This window comes from Pristiophorus japonicus, chromosome 8 (assembly GCF_044704955.1).
Source record: "Pristiophorus japonicus isolate sPriJap1 chromosome 8, sPriJap1.hap1, whole genome shotgun sequence".
Taxonomy (NCBI): domain Eukaryota; kingdom Metazoa; phylum Chordata; class Chondrichthyes; family Pristiophoridae; genus Pristiophorus; species Pristiophorus japonicus.
The window spans coordinates 94,949,702-94,967,396 of NC_091984.1; the positions used below are offsets into that span (position 1 = coordinate 94,949,702).

General features: G+C 42.7%; 1 protein-coding gene across 2 annotated transcripts in view; it reads left to right on the forward strand.

Moving 5' to 3' along the window:
• LOC139268637 (cytosolic phospholipase A2-like) overlaps positions 1-17,695 on the forward strand; it is a 246,768-nt gene that overhangs the window by 114,886 nt on the left and 114,187 nt on the right. For both annotated transcript variants that reach the window (XM_070887120.1, XM_070887121.1), the window contains exon 5: positions 1,760-1,876. In XM_070887120.1, coding sequence (XP_070743221.1) covers positions 1,760-1,876 — 117 coding nt within the window. The remainder of the gene's footprint in view (positions 1-1,759; positions 1,877-17,695) is intronic.

Genomic DNA, 17,695 nt, shown 5'->3' on the forward strand with positions numbered 1-17,695 from the left:
TCGAAACTGCGTTGGCAGACAAGCTGTGGGACTACTTTGTAATTGACATCAACCACGAGGTGATCCTGCGTAAGCTACTGGCGGCGGAGACGCTGGATTTGAGCAAGGCTATCACGATTGCCCAATCATGCATGACGACGGATAAAAGCTTAAAGCAGGTATTATTGAAAAATCAGAACTCGGCAAGTACTGTAAACAAGATAGCATCGTCGTTTGGCAGAGCTGCATATGGCAGGGCCTACCTCACTGTGTACGCAAAACCTGTGGTTGCTCAAAGTCCACTTACAGGAAATGAATCCGATATCACCATGTTGGCATTGTAGGGCAAATCATCGGCATCATCAGTGTTGGTTTAAACAGTATATTTGTAAAGGCTGTTCAAGAGTGGGGCATCTCCAGCGCATGTGTCCACAACTGAGCAAGCATGCTGCGGCACACCACGTGGAGGATGATGACCAGTCTAGCGCGGATCCGGATATGCAATCCGAGATACCAGAGGAGGAAGTGTATGGACTGTATTCGTTCTTATCAAAGAGCCAACTGAGAATGATTAATGTAAAACTTAATGGTGTGCCGGTACCGATGGAATTGGACACGGGTGCGAGTCAGTCGATAATGAGCCAGAGGACATTCGACAGGCTGTGGGATACTAAGGCTGGGTCTAGTCAATGCCAAGTTGCGTACGTACACCAAAGAACTCATAACGATGATTGGCAGTGCAGTAATCAAGGTGTCGTATGATGGTGCGGTTCACGATTTACCGTTATGGATTGTTCGAGGCAATGGTCCAACGCTGTTCGGCAGGAACTGTTTAGAAAAAATCAAATGGAACTGGAACGAGAGCAAAGCATTGTTGTCGGAGGAGGATACTCCATGTGCTCAAATGCTGAGCAAGTTCCCCTCGCTGCTTGAACCAGGCGTCGGCAATTTTACGGGAGCCAAGGTGCAGATCCACGTGGACTTGGATGCAAGACCCAACCATCATAAAGCTCAGGCAGTTCCATACATGATGATGAGAAGGTCAAAATCGAACTGGACAAACTCCAGCGTGAAGGGATCATATCACTGGTCGAATTTAATGAATGGGCCAGCCCCACTGTTCCCGTGTTGAAAAGTGATGACACTGTCAGGATTTTTGGAGACTACAAGTTTACGATCAACTGAGTTTCGAAACAGGATCAATACCCAGTACCGAAGGCTGATGACTTGTTTGCATTGCTAGCCATGGGGAAGTCGTTCACAAAACTGGATCTGACGTCGGCCTACATGACATAGGAGCTGGTCGACACGTCGTAGAAACTTACGTGCATCAACACTCATAAAGGACTGTTTATCTACAATGTAATCACTATGGAACCTAATAAAGTAGAGCCAGGTTTGTACCTGTTTGGAGTTTACAGTATTCACTATTGAGTTATTGCATACACAACAAGCTCAATGGTGAATAACCTGCCTGCACTCATTGTCAAAGTTCACTCAAGAAAAATGATTACTTGAGCAAAGTGCAGGTGATATCTTTACAGGTGGCATAGGTCAGTGCCTTCAGGTGTAGGAGAAAAATAATTAAAAGGAGGAACAGATAATCAGAACATTTTATGCTTGGATCAAAAATTCAGTCCCGTGGGAAAGATTGGAAAAAGTATCAGGAATTCAGTGTAAAGATTGCGAAGTTTCTTTGGTCTGTTGCTTGTATGCGGTCTGTCTGTATTCTGCTGTCAACATTTGAGCTTGAAAAAATTGATATATATTTCTTTTACAGATTACTCTGATGGATGCAAATTATGTGATGGATGAAACACTGGGCACTACCTCCTTCAATATCGGAGAGAACATTAGAGTAGGAGGGAAGAAGGAATTTTCATTTGTCTTCAATGACGTAAGATTTTTTTTTAAACAGATAAATTGTACAAGATCATTAGGCTGAACAAGCGCATCCCATAATGCTGACCATCTTCTCACCATATCACTTAATTTTTTCTTTCTCCAGAAATGCATCGTCTCTTCAACCAATTTATACTATCTGTCCTTCCCTACTAACTTATTCTACAACCTACGCTTGAGTGAAAAAGTTCCATCTGATTTCCCCTTTATTCCTAACTTTATAAATTTAAACCCTTTCCCTTAATCAACAATTTGTCCAAATCAATTTTGTCAATTCCTTGCAAGATCTCGAACATTTCAATGAGGTCACCTTGATGTCTTCTCAATTCCAAAGTAAATTGGTACCAGTATTCTAATATCTTTTAATGGACCTTTCATTGCTTGTTCTTTTATTGTGTGACTGAAATGTGGGGCAGATGACAGATGAGTCAGGAAGTGCAAACCTTAACTGCTAATACTGACTTTGGGGCTATTACAAAAGAAAAAACCGTGCTGCTTTCAATTTTTTCTTTCCTTCTTTGCTTTAAACGGGTGAATGTTTTTGGATAATTGTTTATTTAGTGACTGTTTTAAATGGTGATAAAATATATATCTTAAATTTTAGGATCACTTGTTAGGTGGGACTTCAATACTTTGTTTTAAACTGTATTTCAACACAGTAGTAATGACTGGTTTACAGCTGGATGATATTTTTACTGCAGGTGGTATTGGTCATTTATTTTGTTAAAGGGTCAGGGGGCGATTTTTCCCAGAGACTTTAGGCACTAAAGAGTCTCCCAGGTGCCAAGATGGGGTCTTGAACTTCAATGCCGGTTTAGCCTGACTTTAGTGCGAGACACCATCTTGGTAAAGGAGTTGAAGTGCCCGCTAGGAACGGCTGCCCCGAGGATCAATAAGGGTCTGATTGTCAATTAAATAGCCTGCTAGCACTCATTAAAGAGACTGCACGCCATTTTGGTGGCTAGTGCTATAATTAACGACCTCTGCTAATAGCCACCAGTGAACAGGAGTAAACAAAGTGTTGCTGAGGATTTCAAGCACTACTTCAGTGGAAGTGGGTGCACTGAAGGCTACATGTACCGGACCACAAAAATTGCTTCTAAACAGTGCTTGAGTGCTAAATCTGTAGGTCTCGTTTTAGTGTCTTCAGGCACATTTAAATCATAGTAATCATCAATTAGCCCCAAAATTGCGGGCTAAAACTAGACTTTCAGATAGGCGTATTTTATTAGCACAGCACCCACTTAGGCCGGAATCTTACCGGTAGTGTGAATTTGGAGGCGGGTCTACTGCTACAAAATGGCAGTGATTGACAGCGTGGCGGAAGTCCACTCTGAACCCGCCTCCTTGTTAATTTCCCAAGTGCCGGGTCTATCTGCTGTTTGCAGACCCGGCACTAAGCAGCAGATCAGATAATTGAGATATTTAAGCAGCATTTTATCAGGTCCTATCGATTTTTCCACATTTTTTACGAGGTTCCCGGCGCTCAGGGATCACGTCAGGTAAGTGTATCAGATTCTCAATGACTCTCCATTGCTGTGAATAGTTGACAGCTGCAAAAGTGGTATAAAATCTACCATTTCACAGCTGTTCAATTTGCAATCTTAGAAGCTGGAGCTTTCAGGATTTGGAATACATTATTCAGCTTTATGGAGATTTGAAGTATTTGCAGTGAACTCTCTATCAAGTGTCACCTCCTTGGAGCAACCTCTCTCATCATTGACAGATCGCTTCTGTCATCTCAACAATGCTGCCATCTGTTCCAGCAAGATTAGTGCCCTTGAAAAAAACTCACCTTGGTCCTTAGAGTCTCACCACGACCAGCATCAACACCAACATTACCAGGCACACCAGCAGCACCAACCTTCTCCGCAATCACCTGATGCTGCACAGGACACAGGGCATCAGCACCCAACCACATTGCGGTCAGGAATGGCCTCACCATGGCCAGATTTACTTCACTTGACGCTGTACACCCTGGCTGCCACATGATGCTCCAGGTTGGCACCAGCCCACACCAACACCATAAAGCATCCCTCCAATGCCCAAGCCATTACTCCATTACTTTCACACTCATCTCCATTGGAGGGGGTACCGTTATGTCTCACCATTCGCTGCAACTCACTAAGCCACTTCCAAAGGTATACACAAATTTGTCCAAGAAGCGTTGAAAATAAAGATTTAAATGTTTGACAGCACATTAGCAGAAACTTTACATGAACATTGGCTAAAACAAACAAGTGCCTTCCCTTGTGTGTTAGTTGGTATGATTGGACAAGGATGAGAGTGAGTGTGAGGGGTGGCTAGTGAGAGGAGGGTGTGACAATGTAGATAGAGAGAGAGTGATGGGTGGAGGTGCAAGTTTACCATCTGTGGGCAGGTTTCATTGCTGCTGGGCGGCTGGGTAAAGCACTCCATCTCACAAGGGAGAGAGGTGGGAAAGAAAATGTAAAAGCAGTAGGACCTGATCAGAACTTCCTGCAGAGCTTGGCGATCGACATATGTGGTTTGTTAGATGGAAGGAATGAACAAAATATGAATATGTCCAGAATTTCTAGCTCTCAGTATGTGTGCAGAAAGTGTGACTGGCCCCATTCTGCAGCAGCAATCATCCTGTCAGACTTGCAGCAGTGTTGAAATGTGGACCCCCAGTTCAAGGATGGAGAGCAATGGCCAGGGGGACAGTGGGCCACTACAAGGGGGAAATGGGGGTGGGAATGCAGAATGCAACCTTAATTTACATGTTTGAGGGCAGTGCAGCTTCAGCCGCAACTTCCAGCTATTTATTGTATAATAGTTAGTGCCTAGAAGGATTTTCGTCACTCCATGCATAAATCATTGATGCGATCTTCCTTCCCACACTTCTACTGCCCAATCAAACCGCAAAACAAACACTGCAGAGTTTGGAGGCCAATGTATATGGTTTGCTAGATGACTGGAATTATCAAAAAATTCAGGTCGATAAGGAAATCTGTTTATTTTGAACAGGTTAACAATATGTTAAAATAAGGAACTAAGTGACCACTGTACATCAGAACATAAGAAATAGGAGCAGGAATGGGCCATTTGGCCCCTCGAACCTGCTCCGCTATTCAATAAGATCATAGCTGATCTGATCATGGCCTCAATTCCACTTTCCTGCCCGTTCCCCATAACACTTGATTCATCTATAGTTCAAAAATTTATCTACCTCCACCATAAATACATTCAATGACCCAGCCTCCACAGCTCTCTGGGTTAGAGAATTCCAAAGATTCACAACCCTCTGAGAGAAGAAATTCCTCCTCATCTCAGTTTTAAATGGGCGACCCCTTATTCTGAAACTATGCTTCCTAGTTCTAGATTCCCCCATAAGGGGAAACATCCTCTCTACATCTAACCTGTCAAGCCCCCTCAGAATCTTATGTCTCAATAAGATCACCTCTCATTCTTCTAAACTCCAAGGAGTATAGACCCAACCTGTTCAACCTTTCTTAATAAGACAACCCCTTCATCTCTGGAATCAACCTTGTGAACCTTCTCTGAACTACCTCCAAAGCATGTATATCACTCCTTAAATAAAGAGACCAAAACTGTACGCAGTACTCCAGGTGTGGTCTCACCCACAACTTACTACAGTTGTAGCAAAACTTCCCTACTTTTATACCCCATCCCCCTTGCAATAAAGGCCAACATTCAATTTGCCTTCCTAATTACTTGCTTTACCTGCATACTAAAGTTTTGTGTTTCATGTACAAGGATCTTGTACATGGAGGAGGGGGGCAGGATTCAGGTGAGCGGAAATTTAAAAAGTCAAAAGAGCAAGGAGAAGGCAATAGAGCAGGGTCGCACTGGGGGAAATGAAAACCAGAGCGTGACCAGAACGGATAGAATGTATAAGTATAAGAGTGTATCAGAAATTGAAGTCAAAGCAGGGAAAAATGGTAAAAAAAAAAATTAAAAGCTCATTATCTGAATGCACGCAGCATTCGTAAAAAAATAGATGAGTTTATTGCACAAATAGATATAAATGGGTATGATCTAATAGACATTACAGCAACGTGGCTGCAAGGTGACCAAGGCTGGGAACGAAATATTTAGGGGCATTTGACAATTCGGAAGGATAGACAGAAAGGAAAAGGAGGTGGGGTAGCTCTGTTAATTAAAGATGAGATCAGTGTAGTAGTGAGAAATGATATTGGCTCAGAAGATCAAAATGTAGAATCTTTGGGTGGAGATAAGGAATAATAAGCGGAAGAAGTCACTGGTGGGCGTAGTCCATAGGCTCCCAAACAATAGCTAAACTGTTGGACAGAGTATAAATCAAGAAATAATAGAAGCTTGTAAAAAAGGAAAGGCAATAATCATGGGCGATTTTAATCTTCATATTGATTGGACAAATCAAATTGGCCAAGGTAGCCTTGAGGAAGAGTTCATAGAGTGTATCCAGGATGGTTTCCTTGAACAGTACGTTGCGGAACCAACCAGGGAGCAGGCTATCTTAGATCTGGTACTGTGTAATGAGACAGGATTAATAAATGATCTCCTAGTAAAGGATCCTCTAGAAAAGAGTGATAATAGTATGATTGAATTTCAAATTCAGTTGGAGGGGGAGAAAGTTGGATCTCAAACCAGTGTCCTAAGCTTAAATAAAGGAGATTACAAAGGTATGAAGGCAGAGTTGACTAAAGTGGACTGGGAAAATAGATTTAAGTGTGGGATGTTTGGTGAGCAGCGGCGGACATTTAAGGAGATATTTCATAACTCTCAGCAAAAATATATCCCAATGAGAAGGAAAGACTTTAAGAGAAGGGATAACCATCTGTGGCTAACTAAGGAAATAAAAGATGGTATCAAATTGAAAACAATGGCATACAATTTGGCCAAGATTAGTGGGAGGCCAGAGGATTGGGAAACTTTTTAAAACCAGCAAAGAATGACTAAAAAAATAATAAAGAGGGTAAAGATAGATTAGGAAAGTAAACTAGCAAAAAATATAAAAACAGATAGTAAGAGTTTCTGCAGGTATATAAAAAGGAAGAGAGTGGCTAAAGTAAATATAGGTCCCTTGGAGGATGAGACTGGGGAATTAATAATGTGGAACAGGGAAATGGCAGAGACTTTGAACAAATATTTTCTATCGGTCTTCACGGTAGAAGACACTAAAAACATCCCAACAGTGGATAATCAAGGGGCTATAGGGAGGGAGGAACTTAAAACACTCACTATCACTAAAGAAGATGTATGCAGTAAAATAATGGGACTAAAGGTGGACCAGTCCTCTGGACCCGATGGCTTGCATCCTAGGGTCTTAAAAAAAGTTGCTGCAGAGATAGTGGATGCATTGGTTGTAATCTAATAAAATTCGCTGGATTCTGGGGAAAACTGCAAATGTAACACCCCTATTTAAAAAAGGGACAGAAAGCAGAAAACTATAGACCAGTTAGCCTAACATCTGTTGTTGGGAAAATGCTGGAGTCCATTATTAAGGAAGCAGTAGCAGGACATTTGGAAAAGCATAATTTAGTCAAGCAGAGACAGTGTGGTTTTATGAAAGGGTAATCATGTTTGACAAATTTGCTGGAGTTCTTTGAGGATGTAGCGAGCAGGGTAGATAAGGGGGAACCAGTAGACATTGTTTATTTGGATTTCCAAAAGGCATTTGATAAGGTGCCACATAAAAGGTTACTGCACAAGATAAAAGTTCACAGGGTTGGGGGTAATATATTAGCATGGATAGAGGTTTGGCTAACTAACAGAAAACAGAGAGTTGGGATAAATGGGTCATTTTCCGGTTGGCAAACAGTGACTAGTGGGGTGCCACAGGGATCGGTGCTGGGGCCTCAACTATTTACAATCTATATTAATGACTTGGATGAAGGATAATGTACTGTAGCCAAATTTGCTGATGATACAAAGATAGGTGGGAAAGCAAGTTGTGAGGAGATCATAAAGTATCTGCAAAGGAATATAGATATTAAGTGAGTGGGCAAAAATTTGGCAGATGGAGTATAATGTGGAAAAATGTGAGGTTATGCACTTTGGTAGGAAGAATAAAAATGCAAATTATTTAAATAGTGAGAGATTACATAATGTTGCGGTAAAGAGAGATTTGAGGAAAAGAACATAAGAAATAGGAGCAGGAGTAGGCCATATGGCCCCTCGACCCTGCTCCGCCATTCAATAAGATCATGGCTGATCTGATCATGGGCTGGGCTCAGCTCTACTTCTCTGCCTGCTCCCCATAACCCTTTACTCCCTTATCGCTCAAAAATCTGTCTATCTCCGTCTTAACTATATTCAATGACCCAGCCTCCACAGCTCTCTGGGGCAGAGAATTCTACAGATTTACAACCCTCTGAGAGAAGAAATTCCTCCTCATCTCAGTTTTAAATGGGTGACCCCTTATTCTAAAATAATGCCCCCTAGTTCTAGGTTCCCATATGAGTGGAAACATCCTCTCTGCATCTACCTTGTCGAGCACCCTCATTATCTTATAAGATCACCTCTCATTCTTCTGAACTCCATTGAGTACAGGCCCAATCTGCTCAACCTTTCTTCATAATTAAACCTCTTCATCTCAGGAATCAACCTCATGAACTTCTCTGAATTGCCTCCAATGCAATTATATCACTCCTTAAATAAGGATTGTATTATGATTTTCTAAATGTCCTGCGATAATCCCTAATAATGAACTCCCATCATTTTCACAATAAAATATATTAGGCTAACTGATCTATAGTTTGCTGCTTTCTGCCTCCCTCCCTTCTTGAATAGGGATGTTATATTTGCGGTTTTCCAATCCCCTGGGACCTCTGCAGAATCCAGAATTTTGGTAGATTACAACCGATGCATCCACTATCTCTGTAGCCACTTCTAGGATGCAGGCCATCAGGTCCAAGGGACTTGTCCACCTTTAGTCCCATTAGTTTGCCTAATACTTTTTCTCTAGTGGTAGTGATTGTTTTAAGTTCCTCCCTCCCTATAGTCCCTTGATTATTATTATTGGGCCACTTTTAGTGTCTTCTTCCATGAAGACCGATACAAAATATTTATTCAAAATCTCCGCCATTTCCCTGTTCCCCATTATTAATTCTTCAGTCTCATCCTCTAAGGGACGAATGTTTACTTTAGCTACCCTCTTCCTTTTTATATACCTGTAGAAGCTTTTACTGTCTATTTTTAAATTTCTTGCTAGTTTACTCTCAATCTATCTTCTCTCTTTTTATTATTTTTTTCATTGTCCTTTGCTGGTTTCCAAATATTTCCCAATCCTCTGGCCTACCACTAATCTTTGCAACATGGTTTGCCTTTGTTTTCAATTTGATACCATCCTTAAATTCCTTAGTTAGCCATGGATTGTTCATCCTTCTCATAGTCTTTCTTTTTCACTGGAATAAATCTTTGCTGAGAATTCTGAAATATCTCCTTAAATGTCTGCCACTGCTTATGTACTGTGTTAGCCTTTAATCTATTTTCCCAGTCCACTTTAGCCAACTCTTTCTTTACATCTTTATAATTGCCTTTATTTAAAACCAGGATACTAGTTTGAGACCCAGGTTTCTCGCCCTCAAACTGAATTTGAAATTCTAACATGCTATGATCACTCTTCCCTAGAAGATCCTTTACTATGAGATCATTAATGAATCCTATCTCATTACACATTACCACATCTAAAATTGCCTGCTGCCCGGTTGGTTCCACAATGTATTGTTCTAAGAAACCAGCCCGAATACACTTTATGAACTCGTCCTAAAGGCTACCTTTACCAATTTGATTTGCCCAATCTATATGAAGATTAAAATCGCCCATGATTATTGCCGTACCTTTCTTACAAGTCTCCATTATTTCTTGATTTATACTCTGTCTTACAGTGTAGCTACTGTTTGGGGGCCTATAGGCTACTCCCACAAGTGACTTCTTTCCCTTATTATTTCTTATCTCCACCCAAACTGATTCTACATCTTGATCTTCTGAGCCAATATCATTTCTCACTACTATTGGAGGTAATGAAATCCCTGTTTTCCACTGTATTTTAAATGACTGAAATCAGGAAAATATATTTTAAAGAATTGAGATGCTTTTGATCATCACCTAATTTTCCACCTTTTCCAACCGTGTACTGAGGGTTTTCCTGGTACATCAATGGTTAACATGCACTAACATGCCAAAGCATTCCGAGGCTTGTGGGGCAACTTTCTGTTGGTAACAAATGTTTTTAAATTAAAAAAACTATCTCCATAGACGTTGCTATCAAACTAGGTTTTTGCCATCAGCTCAGCAGTAACTGCACTTCAGTGCTTGCAAAATTTCCGAGAGACAAGCTAGGAAGCGGCAAGTCCCTTTTCTTCCCCAACCCCAGTGGAAATTTTCCTTGAGGATGAAGAGTTAGAAAATGATCTGTCCTATAGTGAAGAATTTCTGGCAGTTGCCAAGATTGTAATGCACTTCAGGATATCCTTCACTCACACCAGTGACCTGTGCATTCATATCGGCTGGCATTCTGTTAATAGAATTGGATGGGGGTCATTTACAGTACCAAACAGATTGAGTCATTCTGAGAAAAAAAAAGTGTTTTGATTATAGATGTGATGATCCAGTATGTAAAATGTTCACCCGGGGTACTACCAAGTGATACAAACCAAGAAAATCCCATGTGTGATACGCAATCATATATGAGTCAGCTGATCTTAGCTGGGGTGGAAGTTGAGGTACAATAATTGGCCTCAGTTCCCCAGGGCTTGAGAAGGAAAAATCAGTCTAGCGTTCCCACTAAGGGTACCTTTCCCATTGACCTCTGCTGAATATCAGTGAAGTACAGGATCTAGCTTCGCTGGGATGTCCTCCACAGTCAGATAGTCTTCTGACAATCACAATTTAGGTTGAATGTTCAGGTGGGGGAGAGGGCTTGACACCTGCAACTGTACCTCAGCCAGAGTCAACATCTCCAGCATTTGAATTTTGTGGCTTCGGTGGGTCTATTCTCAGCTTTAAGATTTATCCATAATTGAAGGTTAAACAACAGAACCCATCTGTACTATCGGCATTTTTCCTAATTGCTCTTACGATGTGGCAAACACTCACAAAACAGCATCTATTGACTATCCTACTTGCCCTGAGGGAGTGTTGCTGGGCCTTTTCCTTGAACCTCTGCAGTCCTTATGCACCCCAGCTAAGATCAGCTGACTCATAACTGGTGCTCCAATGACAGCGTTGGACAGGAAATTCCAGGATATTGATCCAGAAACCATGAAGGAAAAGCAATACATGTTCAAGTCAAGGTGATGTATGACTTTGAGAGGGACTCGGAGGTAATTATCTTTCTGCAACCTTGCTGCGCTTGTCCTTCTCGGTTGTAGAGGTTGGAGGGGAGGGTGTGTTCTTAAAGCAACCATTGTGAGTTTTGTGCATCGTTTAGGATGTACGTACTACAGCACAGTACAAGTCCCAGAACAAGTCTGTACCAACACGAGGCAGACTAATGTAGGTCCCTTGTAGTCAGAATCAGGTGAATTTATAATGGGGAACAAGGAAATGGCAGACCAATTGAACAAATGCTTTGGTTCTGTCTTCACTAAGGAAGACACGAATAACCTCCCAAAAATACTAGGAAACCGAGGGTCTAGCGAGAAGGAGGATCTGAGGGAAATCCTTATTAGTCAGGAAATAGTGTTATATAAATTGATGGGATTGAAGGCCAATAATTCCCCAGGGCCTGATGGTCTGCATCCCAGAGTACTTAAAGAAGTGGCCCTAGAAATAGTAGATGCATTGGTGGTCATTTTCCAGCAGTAGATCGAATCTGGATCAGTTCCTATGGATTGAAGGATAGCTAATGTAACCCCACGTTTTAAAAAAGGAAGGAGAGAGAAAACAGGGAATTATAGACCGGTTAACCTGACATCGATAGTGGGGAAAATGGAGGAATCAATTATTTAGGATGTAAAAGCAGCGCATTTGGAAAGCAGTGACAGGATCGGTCCAAGTCAGCATGGATTTATGAAAGGGAAATCATGCTTGACAAATCTTCTAGAATATTTTGAGGATGTAACTAGTAGAGTGGATAAGGGAGAACCAGTGGTTGTGGTGTATTTGGACTTTCAAAAGGATTTTGACAAGGTCCCATGCAAGAGATTAGTGTGCAAAATTAAGGCACATGGGATTGGGAATAATGTATTGACGTGGATAGAGAACTGGTTGGCAGACAGGAAGCAAAGAGTGGGAATAAACGGGTCCTTTTCAGAATGGCAGGCAGTGACGAGTGGGGTACCGCAAGGTTCAGTGCTGGGACCCCAGCTATTTACAATATATATTAATGATTGAGATGAAGGAATTGAATGTAATATCTCCAAGTTTGCAGATGACACTAAGCTGGGTGACAATGTGAGGGATGCTAAGAGACTGCAGGGTGACTTGGACAGGTTAGGTGAGTGGGCAAATGCATGGCAGATGCAGTATAATGTGGATAAATGTGAGGTTATCCACTTTGGTGGCAAAAACAGGAAAGCAGATTATTATCTGAATGGTGACAGATTAGTAAAAGGGGAGGTGCAACAAGACCTGGGTGTCATGGTTCATCAGTCATTGAAAGTAGGCACGCAGATACAGCAGGTAGTAAAGAAAGCAAATGGCATGTTGGCCTTCATAGCGAGAGGATTTGAGTATAGGAGCAGGGAGGTCTTGCTGCAATTGTACAGGGCCTTGGTGAGACCACACCTTGAGTATTGTGTGCAGTTTTGGTCTCCTAATCTGAGGAAGGACATACTTGCTATTGAGGGAGTGCAGCAAAGGTTCACCAGACTGATTCCCGGGATGGCAGGATTGACATATGAAGAAAGACTGGATCGACTAGGCTAATATTCACTGCAATTTAGAAGAATGAGAGGGGATCTCATAGAAGCATATAAAATTCTGACAGGATTGGACAGGTTAGATGCAGAAAGAATGTTCCCGATGTTGGGGAAGTCCAGAACCAGGGGTCACAGTCTAAAGATAAGGGGTAAGCCATTTAGCACCGAGATGAGGAGAAGCTTTTTCACCCAGAGAATTGTGAACCTATGGAATTCTCTACCGCAGAGAGTTGTTGATGCCAGTTCGTTGGATATATTCAAAAGGGTGTTAGATGTGGCCCTTACGGCTAAAGGGATCAGGGGGTATGGAGCGAAGGCAGGAGTGGGGTACTGAAGTTGCATGATCAGCCATGATCATATTGAATGCTGGTGCAGGCTTGAAGGGCCGAATGACATGCTCCTGCACCTATTTTCTATGTTTCTATGTAAGTGGGAGGATTAGGAGGAGAAAAAAAAAGTTTAATACCTAGATAAAAATGAAGTTGCTTAAGGGGACATTTTTATTAGATGTGGAAGTGAGAAATGACTTTAGAATGTGCTGTCTTGGAATCTGCCAAATAGCATGTTACAGCAAGACTTGCAGTGCGGCAAGAATCCAACAAAGACAAAAATTATAAAAGTCGGCACTCAATTTGTTTCTATGGTATTGCGACTAATCTTGGGCAAACCTCAATTCACCATGTAATTTGGTGAGCTATGTAATAAATATTTATCACCTACAGTAACAAGAATATATTGCATGGAAGCTATCTCCACACTTGATCCGTATGGCTATCCGCCCTCATGCTTAATATGTAACTGCACTATCCAGTGTGATATTGAGCCTTACAGATCGGGAAAGTTCTAGGTTCAGTCCCTGGTCAGTTTGTTGATTTCAGTAAATCTTGGCTGGGTCACAATTGGCCACAGAATTCCAAGGGAGGGAAAGAAAATCAGGTAGAAGATTACCACTCCTTACCATGATCCAGTGAAGGCAAGATCAAACTTCGCTGTGATGCCCCACATGCTCCAGTAATATGCTGACACTCAATGTCAAGGCTCACGCATAAAGTGCGAAATACTGGCAGGCAGCCAGTAGAAACATAGAAACATAGAAAATAGGTGCAGGAGTAGGCCATTCAGCCCTTCTAGCCTGCACCGCCATTCAATGAGTTCATGGCTGAACATGCAACTTCAGTACCCCATTCCTGCTTTCTCACCATACCCCTTGATTCCCCTAGTAGTAAGGACTTCATCTAACTCCTTTTTGAATATATTTAGTGAATTGGCCTCAACAACTTTCTGTGGTAGAGAATTCCACAGGTTCACCACTCTCTGGGTGAAGAAATTCCTCCTCATCTCGGTCCTAAATGGCTTCCCCCTTATCCTTAGACTGTGTCCCCTGGTTCTGGACTTCCCCAACATTGGGAACATTCTTCCTGCATCTAACCTGTCTAACCCCGTCAGAATTTTAAAAGTTTCTATGAGGTCCCCTCTCATTCTTCTGAGCTCCAGTGAATACAAGCCCAGTTGATCCAGTCTTTCTTGATAGGTCAGTCCCGCCATCCCGGGAATCAGTCTGGTGAACCTTCGCTGCACTCCCTCAATAGCAAGAATGTCCTTCCTCAGGTTAGGAGACCAAAACTGTACACAATACTCCAGGTGTGGCCTCACCAAGGCCCTGTATAATTGTAGCAACACCTCCCTGCCCCTGTACTCAAATCCCCTCGCTATGAAGGCCAACATGCCATTTGCTTTCTTAACCGCCTGCTGTACCTGCATGCCAACCTTCAATGACTGATGTACCATGACACCCAGGTCTCGTTGCACCTCCCCTTTTCCTAATCTGTCACCATTCAGATAATAGTCTGTCTTTCTGTTTTTACCACCAAAGTGGATAACCTCACATTTATCCACATTATACTTCATCTGCCATGCATTTGCCCACTCACCTAACCTATCCAAGTCACTCTGCAGCCTCATAGCATCCTCCTTGCAGCTCACACTGCCACCCAACGTAGTGTCATCCGCAAATTTGGAGATACTACATTTAATCCCCTCGTCTAAATCATTAATGTACAGTGTAAACAGCTGGGGCCCCAGCACAGAACCTTGCGGTACCCCACTAGTCACTGCCTGCCATTCTGAAAAGTCCCCATTTACTCCTACTCTTTGCTTCCTGTCTGACAACCAGTTCTCAATCCATGTCAGCACACTACCCCCAGTAGTCATAGGATTGTTATGCTCACAATAAATGGTCAGACCGAGTACTGTGTGTAATGAGCAAGTGTAACCTTAGCTCCTTTATTGTAGTTTCAGAGTGCAGGTACCTCGTTGGTAGTCTGCTTATATACCGTGCTCCCAAGGGATGCTGGGATCCCTTGGGACTCCAAAAGGTAGGCCCTCTGGTGGACAGGTGTGATGCAGGTTACAAGGTTATAAAGGGTTAAATACATAACAACACGCCCCAGTGAAGTCAACAATACATTTATTTACAATGTGAGACGATCTGAGGCTTTGCACTCCCTTGTCGATCGTCTCGGTACAAATGTTGGTGTGGTTGGGTTGGTCAGTTCTTCATTGGGCTGTTGGGCAGCTGGCCTTGCCGGGTTGCTGGGGTTGATGAGTTCTGTTTCATGGTCAACTGTGATGTTAGTTGCCACTTGTGTATGTGTTGGAATGTCAACGTTGGTGGTGTCTTCTTCAGGTTGTATGTAGCTGTTGCTGAACCGCAGTTTAATTTGGACCAAGTGTCTTCTGTGCATTTGTCCATTGGTCAGTTTTACCTGAAACACCCTACTCCCCTCTTTGGCTGTGATCGTGCCAGCGAGCCATTTGGGACCGTGTCCATAATTGAGCACAAACACAGGATCATTGATCTCAATATCGCGTGACAAATTTGCGCGGACACTCTGTTGGTGCCGCTTGTCCTCCACGTGATCATGTAGATCAGGGTGGACCAGAGAGAGCCTTGTTTTAAGCACCCTTTTCATGAACAGCTTGACTTGAGGAATCCCTGTGAGTGAGTGGGGTCTGGTGCGGTAGCTGAGCAATACTCATATTACAACAATTGTATATTCCTGTCTGGCGTGAAAATAAAAAAGGGAAGGTGGCTCAACCGTGGCTATCTAGGGAAATCAGGGATAGTATTAAAGCCAAGGAAGTGGCATACAAATTGGCCAGAAATAGCAGCGAACCTGGGGACTGGAGAAATTTAAAACTCAGCAGAGGAGGACAAAGGGTTTGATTAGGGCAGGGAAAATGGAGTACGAGAAGAAGCTTGCAGGGAACGTTAAGGCGGATTGCAAAAGTTTCTATAGGTATGTAAAGAGAAAAAGGTTAGTAAAGACAAACGTAGGTCCCCTGCGGTCAGAATCAGGGGAAGTCATAACAAGGAACGGAGAAATGGCACACCAATTGAACAAGTACTTTTGTTCAGTATTCACTAAGGAGGACACAAACAACCTTCCGGATATAAAAGGGGTCAGAGGGTCTAGTAAGGAGGAGGAACTGAGGGAAATCTTTATTAGTCGGGAAATTGTGTTGGGGAAATTGTTGGGATTGAAGGCCGATAAATCCCCAGGGCCTGATGGACTGCATCCCAGAGTACTTATGGAGGTGGCCTTGGAAATAGCGGATGCATTGACAGTCATTTTCCAACATTCCATTGACTCTGGATCAGTTCCTATCGAGTGGAGGGTAGCCAATGTAACCCCACTTTTTAAAAAAGGAGGGAGAGAGAAAACAGGGAATTATAGACCGGTCAGCCTGACCTCAGTAGTGGGTAAAATGATGGAATCAATTATTAAGGATGTCATAGCAGCGCATTTGGAAAATGGTGACATGATAGGTCCAAGTCAGCATGGATTTGTGAAAGGGAAATCATGCTTGACAAATCTTCTGGAATTTTTTGAGGATGTTTCCAGTAAAGTGGACAAAAGAGAACCAGTTGATATGGTATATTTGGACTTTCAGAAGGCTTTCGACAAGGTCCCACACAAGAGATTAATGTGCAAAGTTAAAGCACATGGGATTGGGGGTAGTGTGCTGACGTGGATTGAGAACTGGTTGTCAGACAGGAAGCAAAGAGTAGGAGTAAATGGGTACTTTTCAGAATGGCAGCCAGTGACTAGTGGGGTACCGCAAGATTCTGTGCTGGGGCCCCAGCTGTTTACATTGTACATTAATGATTTAGACGAGGGGATTAAATGTAGTATCTCCAAATTTGCGGATGACACTAAGTTGGGTGGTAGTGTGAGCTGCGAGGAGGATGCTATGAGACTGCAGAGTGACTTGGATAGGTTAGGTGAGTGGGCACATGCATGGCAGATGAAGTATAATGTTGATAAATGTGAGGTTATCCACTTTGGTGGTAAAAACAGAGAGACAGACTATTATCTGAATGGTGACAGATTAGGAAAAGGGGAGGTGCAACGAGACCTGGGTGTCATGGTACATCAGTCATTGAAGGTTGGCATGCAGGTACAGCAGGCGGTTAAGAAAGCAAATGGCATGTTGGCCTTCATAGCGAGGGGATTTGAGTACAAGGGCAGGGAGGTGTTGCTACAGTTGTACAGGGCCTTGGTGAGGCCACACCTGGAGTATTGTGTACAGTTTTGGTCTCCTAACTTGAGGAAGGACATTCCTGCTATTGAGGGAGTGCAGCGAAGATTCACCAGACTGATTCCCGGGATGGTGGGACTGACCTATCAAGAAAGACTGGATCAACTGGGCTTGTATTCACTGGAGTTCAGAAGAGTGAGAGGGGACCTCATAGAAACGTTTAAAATTCTGACGGGTTTGGACAGGTTGGATGCAGGAAGAATGTTCCCAATGTTGGGGAAGTCCAGAACCAGGGGTCACAGTCTAAGGATAAGGGGTAAGCCATTTAGGACTGAGATGAGGAGAAACTTCTTCACCCAGAGAGTGGTGAACCTGTGGAATTCTCTACCAGAGAAAGTAGTTGAGGCCAATTCACTAAATATATTCAAAAGGGAGTTAGATGA